Source organism: Habropoda laboriosa, unplaced genomic scaffold (genome assembly GCF_001263275.1).
Source record: "Habropoda laboriosa isolate 0110345459 unplaced genomic scaffold, ASM126327v1 scaffold95, whole genome shotgun sequence".
Lineage (NCBI taxonomy): Eukaryota > Metazoa > Arthropoda > Insecta > Hymenoptera > Apidae > Habropoda > Habropoda laboriosa.
In genome coordinates this window covers 681,971-691,272 of record NW_017100204.1, presented here as the reverse complement: position 1 = coordinate 691,272, position 9,302 = coordinate 681,971, and the positions used below count along the sequence as shown (strand labels likewise).

General features: G+C 38.1%; 1 protein-coding gene across 1 annotated transcript in view; it reads right to left on the bottom strand.

Annotated features, from left to right (window-relative positions):
• The window catches only part of LOC108570590 (rap guanine nucleotide exchange factor 2-like), an 82,923-nt gene extending 73,955 nt beyond the window's left edge, over window positions 1-8,968 (bottom strand). Inside the window, 1 exon segment of the mRNA XM_017932472.1 lies at window positions 8,658-8,968. Coding sequence (XP_017787961.1) covers window positions 8,658-8,968 — 311 coding nt within the window.
• Between the last annotated feature and the right edge of the window lie 334 nt (window positions 8,969-9,302).

Below are 9,302 nucleotides of genomic sequence, written 5' to 3'. Positions count from 1 at the left end.
AAAAAAAAAAAATGTAGGGTCGATTCTACAAGTGTCAGTAAAATGTAGGGTCGATTCCACAACTGTCAGTAAAATGTAGCCTTGATTCGACAAGTGTCAGTAAAATGTAGGGTCGATAGCAGCAGAAAAGCTGCTAAACAATTAGAATTAAATGTAACGGTAGAAATTATAACAATAATGCGTAATGCAATTGAAAAATCACAGAAAAGTCTGATACAAATGTTTGAAAAGTTCAGTAAAATGTAGGGTCGGTTCGACAAGTGTCAGTAAAATGTAGGGTCGATAGCAGCAGAAAAGCTGCTAAACAATTAGAATTAAATGTAACGATAGAAATTATTGCAATAATGCGTAATGCAATTGAAAAATTGAAAGAATCAAAAGAAAAATCGCGAATTCGTATCTTTTTCGATTCTAGAATATAAGAAAATTTGAATAAAATACGCGACGAGAATTGGGGAGAAGCATAAGTTAAACGCGTAAAAATATTCAATAATAAACGAACTAGGGATGAAGCTATTATTTCAATACGCGATGCACTGACTCTAGTATTTACTAAAATTCAAAAATTCTCGTATAAATTCCGAAAATAGATTATTAATTACGGTAAACTACTGAGACGGTTTAATTTAGGGTGGGCATAGTGCACTCGTTCCAAATCAGCTCACAATATACAATAATAAATCAACTAACTACTTAACATGCAATTCATGCAAATTCCTTGGATGGTAAACAAAATAGCAAGTCATAAAATAAATTCAATATCAGAGAAAATATAAGAAAAATTTGAAATTAATTTCAATTGCTCAAAGTCATTTCAATATCCTATTCGACAAGTCTGAAGAACAACGATGACTAAAATTCAAATGTTTATTTCCCTAAACCTTCAAAATAATTTCGTAATATTTTATTCGAAGCGGAGTATTCCAAGTCAGTATCGATAATTGAAGAAATTATTTGATTGTATTTAAAAGAACCGAAAGGAGAATATTTAAAGTCTGATATTAAATGTCTAGCAAGTACCAGTAATTGGTAAAATGATTTATATTTGTTTTAAAAGGAAAATTTCTAATAGGTATTAGTTAAAATGAATTGTTATTCAGTCTACTGTATTGAAATTCTAATTGATTCTGATGTATACAAGTGTTAGAAGAAGGCTGAGTGTGTACAGGGTGGACATAGGCTAGCTAGTAGCCCCCGACCACTCTATGAACTTTAACGTCTATACTCGAAAGTGTATCGTCAACACTAACACGTTACTCAGATTATCCAAAAATTGAAGAAGTTACTTTTAAAATTTAACATTCTACGGTGTTTCGAGAGATTTGATAATCATAGTCGAACCTTAAACGAACGTTCAAACGAAGAAAATTTTCCAAAAATCATTTCGTACGTTATTAATCGATAAAACAAAAATTCATTGTTGAAAAATAAATATTTCCTGAAAATCTTCATCTTCCATACAAGATTCAAGATTTTCCCTAATTAAGAGTAATTTCAAAAGATTATCTGTATAAGCTATTATTTCAATACGCGATGCACTGACTCTAGTATTTACTAAAATTCAAAAATTCTCGTATAAATTCCGAAAATAGATTATTAATTACGGTAAACTACTGAGACGGTTTAATTAAGGGTGGGCATGGTGCTGCTTTAGTTTGAAATGATTTATAAACACATAATTAACAGAGGAAAAACCGTGAAACGGCAAAACGTCTACATTCTAATTGTTATAACATGTAAACAGAACTTTAAATTTAGTGTAAACAGAAAAAATATATAATACAATTTATTTCACGGTATTGCAACAAATAAACGTTGAATCAATATTTAATTCGTATAAAAACAATTATTTAACGTAATAATTTTACCTTCACTATGGCTATTTTTAATCTACGACCACAGGTCAACCTGATTTCTAATCCTTACGAACTTTAAATTCAGTCTAAACTGAGAAAATATATAATACAATTTATTTCACGGTATTGCAACAAACAAACGTTGAATAGATTCTTAATTCGTATAGAAACATTTATTTAAAATAATAATTTCACCTTCACTATGGCTATTTTAAATTTACGACCAAGGGTCAACCTGATTTTTAATCCTCCGAACTTGATTTCACAACGAGAAAGTAATAAGATCGTTGAAACGTACTTATTTGTCAAAGAAACTTGCAAAAATGTATAAATAATAATATGTAATGTTTTAACAAATTTTTGGAAGTATAAATTAATAATAAAATTGTGAAAATTAATAAATTATACGTTATTATAACATTAATAGAATTATGACTAAACCGAAGTTCGAAGTCGAGTATTTAAAGTCTGATATTACGTGCCTAGCGAGTGCCGGTAATTGTTAAAATTTGTTTAATAATTAGTAATAGAAATTCTAATTGATTCTAATGTATACAAGTGTTACAAGAAGGCTGAGTGTGTACAGGGTGGACATAGACTAGCTAGTAGCCCCCGACCACTCTATTCACATCTCAGAACCTTCAGGTCAAAATACGCCGCGAAGTGTCTAGGGCCCAGTATAAAGGGTAAATGATTTCGCGGGACATCGGCGGGTCCTTATATACCTGCGGTACCCTCTCCCCAAAGTCATTAGCAAAATCGTCGGTTAGGTCAGGCGGGAAATTTTCGCGGGAAATTTTCGCGGGAGATTTCCGCGGGAGATTTCCGTTATCGTAACACGGTATAATTTATCAATTTTCACAATTTTGTTATAAATTTATACTTCCGACAATTTGTTATAACATTGCATATAACAATTTATACGTTTTTACAATATTCTTCAATGGAAACATAGGTTTTAGCGTTCTCGTTACTTACTCGTGGTTAAATTAATTTCGTAGGGATTAAAAATCAGGTTGACCTGTGGTCGTAGATTAAAAATAACCATAGTACAGCTAAATTTATCGTGTTAAATAATTCTTTTTACACGAATCAAAAATGTATTCATCGTTTGTTTGTTATAATATCGTGAAATGAATTATATGCCACATTTTCTCTATTCACACTGAATTTAAAGACTATAACGATTGAAAATCAAGTTGACCTGTGGTCATTTATCAAGAATAATCATAATAAAGCTGAAATTATTGTGTTAAATAATTTGTTTAATACGAATTAGGAATTTATTCAACGTTTGCTTGTTACAATACCATGAAATAAATTATATTATACGTTTTCTATATTTACACTAAATTTATCGTTCTATTTGCATGTCATAGCAATTATAACTACACATTATGCTGCGTCTGTTTGTTTTTTCTGTGCTGTTCAACCTAATTTACTTAAATTTACGTTGCGAGACAGTATAATATTTACAATTCTGCCTGAATTTTTGAAATTCAGAAAAACACAGGTAAACTTCCATTGCATTTAAACGATATTCTCCACCAAATTGGACAAAGTACAGTAACACTTGCAGCTTTTCTGCTGCTATAGATCCTACATTTTACTGACACTTGTCGAATCGACCCTACATTTTACTGATACTTGTGGAATCAACCCTACATTTTTTTTTTATTTTTACGTGGAGGTAGGCCGACTCTATGTGATAAACAATTGGCAACCAAACGGTGGCTCTCCCTCTACATTCGACGGATAATGTGTACAGGTATTTAATATAATTTTTTAGCAATTTGCCGTCACTTGTAGAATCCAAACTTACTGACTCTTGTAGAGAATTTACTGTACTACTTGTTCCACTTGCACGAATCACTCCATAAAACGTAAAACAATAAGACACACAAATACATCGTTGCACTTCCGAAACAAATCTGATCCTGAAAATGTAATTTTGCTCATGACCATTCATTTTTCTCCAATACCACCTAAAAGAGGAACTTCTCCCAGTCACCCAGTAGAACAAGAAGCAAGCTCAAGTGAGAATACCTGGCTAATACTCTCCTAGCTAACAGAACGAACCCAGCATCTCTTCCTAAACGCAGATCCAGTCGTTGCCGATCCATTGCACTCCATTTAACAATCGCTTTTCCAGTCATCCTCCTCCCTGGCTTACGCAACGCAGCATCCTCCTCCTCCGCTCTCGTTCCTTCAAACAGTTACACACAAGCCAACGGACGCTTACACACACGGATCCTTCTCTTTCAGCGCAATCGACAATGTGTTCCCGGGTACGTGCAACGTTAAACCCGTCGGAGAAATCGACATCGACGCGCGTACATCGTTCCTCCGTACGGCGCATAAATCTGGCGCAAACGGTAATACGAATGAAGAGGAGAGTATCGACAGCCGTGTATCAAATTGTGGCTGAACGAGGACCGGCACTGATAATTGCCCGGCTGAACGAAGGTTGCCTAAGGTTCTTGACCTCCTCTACGCCCCGTTTTCGATGCATCCGTCTTCCTTCAACGCACTGTGCGTACATACATCAACGCACACACATTCGTACACACTCACGGTTAGGTAATAGGAGAGTCACGTGTGCGTGCAACGTGGAAAATTGAATTCGACGCGGATCACGCGGACCGGCTTCTCCATCTCGCAACCCCGCCGTGAGTTAACCCTATAACGTCACCCTGGCTGATACGCATCCCAGGTGATTATGGTCGTTTCGTTTATAGACGGGAAACGTCTGCTACTGTGACGTATATCATCGTTAGGCTTCCCTCGTGGTGTCGGAGATTTTTACGCCTATCTTTTGGGTTTCTTGGGATTCTCGGGGTGAAGATTACACTTTTTTGGGATCAATTTTGAGTAGATTGAACGCGTTTTTCTTATGGAGTTTTTGATGGGTGGTGTGCACTATAAGCAGATGTTAGTTTTATTTTAACCCTCTGAGGGTGGAGAAATTTGAAGTGGAGAGCTCTGTGGAGCTTAGACATTGAAATGGTTAGGTCACTCTTCTCGCGTGTTGCACGCTGTGTACTGAGATACCGATTAATTTATGTATAATTTAGCGGACGAAAGTTACAACAGTGATGCGGTTATCTGTTCCACAATTAATTAATATCTCAATATGTATATGGCGTGCAAAACGCGAGAGTTACAGAGAATTAACCCTTTCCGAACGACAGTCTCATATATTTTCCGGGCCAAAATAAGATGCAATTTATATATAATTTAGAAAATGAAAAAATTTACAAATACTGTAATAAGAAAGAAAATTAAAATAGCTATCCATCAATTGTTTTCGCCCGGCAAATATACGAGCCTATCACCCGCAAAGTCGAAGGGTTAACTCTTCACATTTTCTTCCTTATCGCAACAGACTTTCATAAATAAAAATCTCTGCACACCTCGTTAAAAACGAATAACAAACTTTATCATCCAAACCCAACATCCACACGTGAGATTTTTCGTATCCGTTTTAATAAGATGAAGACTTATCACGTGAACTCGTGCACAGCGTCTAATAACCGGAATGAAAATCTACGTCGCGCGATACCACACTTTCATACAGAATTTACGAGCGATTTCATCATCGGCGAGGTCTTGCGGCGGAATTAGATTTAACGATGTTTTACGATCGCTTAAATGAAATCCTGTAGAATCTGTTAACTGAAACTTCTGTGGGTAGAATGTGGGATCCGACTGTATCCAACGGTATAAAACAAAGGGTTAACTCTTCACATTTTCTTCCTTATCGCAACAGACTTTCATAAATAAAAATCTCTGCACACCTCGTTAAAAACGAATAACAAACTTTATCATCCAAACCCAACATCCACACGTGAGATTTTTCGTATCCGTTTTAATAAGATGAAGACTTATCACGTGAACTCGTGCACAGCGTCTAATAACCGGAATGAAAATCTACGTCGCGCGATACCACACTTTCATACAGAATTTACGAGCGATTTCATCATCGGCGAGGTCTTGCGGCGGAATTAGATTTAACGATGTTTTACGATCGTTAAATGAAATCCTGTAGAATCTGTTAACTGAAACTTCTGTGGGTAGAATGCGGGATCCGACTGTATCCAACGGTATAAGAAAAACCGAGAGACAGTCGTTAAAACGTGTTCCCTGATTGCAACGTTAAAATCATTCGAGATGTAACTTAATAAGAGGCATTAGGAAGCCAATGGACGTTACCGTTTCTAACAGTTTCTCAAAGTTTCCATTTCAACGCTACCCCTACTCGCCGTTTTGTCCACGTTTCGCAGAATATTTCTGAAGAATGCCCGCAACTCCCTTCGAAAAGTGTCTCCGCATTCGCGAAACGCGCCGCTAAGCCGTTTCAGAGGCGACGCTCGCGTGCCAGAACAGCTTTACTTGGTCACTTCGTGACATTATGTACTCCATTTAACCGGAACTTGCTCTCGAACCTGCTCGACCTAATGAAATATTTCTGTTGGCGCCGTTACCTCTATTATTAATTTACCTCCCTTTAGTGATTCTCTTTTTACACGACCGCTCTAACTGTTTCTAGCCGCTGACGAAACAAACGAAAAAGAAGAAAGCGTCGACTGTGGTTCAATCTTCTCAGGAGGTCGTGAGAAAATGTGCCTTCGTGGAAGGTCTTCGAATTTCTTTTTATTAAGAAATTTTTTAGACGAAGTTAAGGTTGAAAAGAAGATGCGAAACTTGATTGCAGAGAAAAGAATTTTATTAATTATCACCGCAGAAATTTTTCAAGCGAAGTTAACGGCGAAACGAAGATACAGAATTTAGTTATAGAAAAAAATCGATATAGATGGAATTCTTGAATTTCAAAACGAATTTTAGTTATCGTCACCAAAGAAATTTTCGAAACGAAGACACAAAATTTAATTATAAAGAAAAAAACGATTCTTCGTTCAACGAAAGTTCTGTTTTTGGATAATGGCACGAAACAAACTCACAAACTCCAGTTTCCACCGTTTTCTCTGCAATTATTAAAAACACTGTACACGAACGAAGCAATCGTCGCTTTATTCAACCAACGGCTAAAATCGCTGCATATGACCTTCCATAAGCATTCTCCCGAACACGTTTAAAATCCTCCTTTTCCCGCCACCATTCTCTCCAAGCCATCGCAAACCCTCTATCAGCGCATCTTCCTCCAACGATACACCTGGCACACATACATCAAACCCCTTTTTTTCCTTCCTTTGCACATACTAAGCCTAACTTTGTTGCACAGTTATCCTCCCGGTGTTATTCGCCTCTGATTTGTCACCGCCTATCAACCTTAACTCCGCAATTGTCGCTTCACTTCGATCGTCGAAACGCCACGCAGAGATGTATCGTTAAATTTCAATCAAGGTATCGTTGCCGCCAGACTCGTGCAACACCGTGTAATTTTATGTATCGTACGTTCGAGCAACGAACGAGTATGAAAAGAGAGGAGAACAAAAAGAGAGAGAGAAAGAGAGATCGAAGAGAAGATATACAAGCCGGCTGTCGCGCTTTAATGGAGATTAATTGAAATATATTCAGATTGTAACGCACGTCCGTCCAAGGGAACGCGTTACGCTGATTTATACTTGGGATAAATTTTCGTTACGATGTTGCATCAATAAAAGATGCGCCCGTCAGCCTGCGCCAATTTCGAACATGTTTCACAGAGCTCGCGTAGCGAAGGAAACACCCGATTTACCGTACAGATGTTCCTCGCCGCCGGTTCGTTCTATCGAAATTGCATTAACGCCGGATTGACAAATCGGACAGCGAACCGCGATCGAATAGAATAACGCAGTAACTGGCTGTGTTTATGAATCGCGAGAGAATAGGGTTTCGAGTGTGTATCGAGGAATGAATAAAAGATTTGCTTTTTATTTTTTTGTGAAATATCGTCGGTTTCGAAAGTTCGTTGGAAAATCTAGCGATAATAGGTTGTTTCGTGGGTTTTGTACGTTTTTAGAACGAGGACGGTGTACACAGGGGTTGGATTTACCGTTTGGATAGAGCACAGTGATTTATGTTGCTTCGACGTTAATTTACGAGTACTCGATTGGAAAATCGATCGCCAAACGCGATTAATTTGTGTAAACGGAGGATATCGATTTGCTTGGGTTTCTTTGGGGAGAGGTTACGTGGAACAGGTGAATTTTACGGTTCGTTGAATGTGGGAGAGAATCGTTCGACTATGATTTGGAAATGATCAAGTGTATAGATCGACAGGAAGAAGAATTGTGGGGTTTGTTTACTATCTGGTGTGTTTCGAAGTAGGATCATTTTTTGACTTGGTCGTAAAATTCGAAACAGCCTTCTTCGATGAGAAATTGTAAACAAAAAATGAAATATCAAATTTTACACCGGAATTTAGATCAATATTTCAAACATACCATGAAATTTGATAAAAAAAAAAAAAAAAAGAATTCACACATCTTCTTCCTTTTTGGTAGAGCTATTATGTCATCGCTGCAAAACTTTGATATTTCGTTAAAATATTTCTCTAAACTAAATTCAGTATATTCCAGCATTTCCTATAAAATCCAATCAAGAGACACGTTAACCCTTTCATGACAGAGTCACTTTTTCCAAAAATTTCTTATTTATCTACATCATCGAGTCTGCAATGAAACACCAAACTGAGATCAATTCGTTCGTGTACTCAAGCGTCTCACTGTTCACGAAAGGGTCAAGCACACACCTCAAATCGCAATCACCTCTGCAATAAAACACAAAAAAAAAAAACAGGAAAAATACATGGATAAATGGGACGAAACATCGCCATCGATTGAAATTAGCCAGACTCACCACACGGAGAACCGTCTTCGTGGGAATGCCGGAGGCGGTGGCGGCTGTGCACGATGGCTCCTATCGACAGACTCGCTCCTGAGGGCTTGGACGGCCTTCGGTACAGCCCTGAACGGCTCCTGGGAAGCCTTGGTGATCATACCAGAGGGCAGATTGCCATTTCCGACGGTGTCGTTGAAATTACTCGCGCCTCCACCGACGCTTCCACCACCGTGGAAGCTGTTCCATCTTCTGACAGGACCTCTATTAGCAACATGGTGTCCGCTTCCGGGGCCGCTGGGGCCACGTAGTTGGCTGGTATGCTTGTGCATCCTCTCTAACTCTTTCTTTCTCGCTCTATCTCTATCTCGCTCCTTCACACACACACTAGCACTCTCTTCCTCAGCCCTCGGTGATCCTCCAGGACTCGGACGACTCCTCTTTCGCCTCCATCCTCTTTTTATTTCGTCATTCGTCCCCGACGCTCTCGACTACATCCTTCAGGACTCTCCCCCGTTGGCAATGTTCCTCCCCCTTCTATCTCCGATCCTTCTATTTTTCCACGTTTTCTCGTTATTCCAATTGCACCAGACTACGTGTGTGTGTTCAATCAGAAGCTCTTACGGAGGAGATCCTCCGGTGGGAATTTTTCGAGCGACGTTTTCG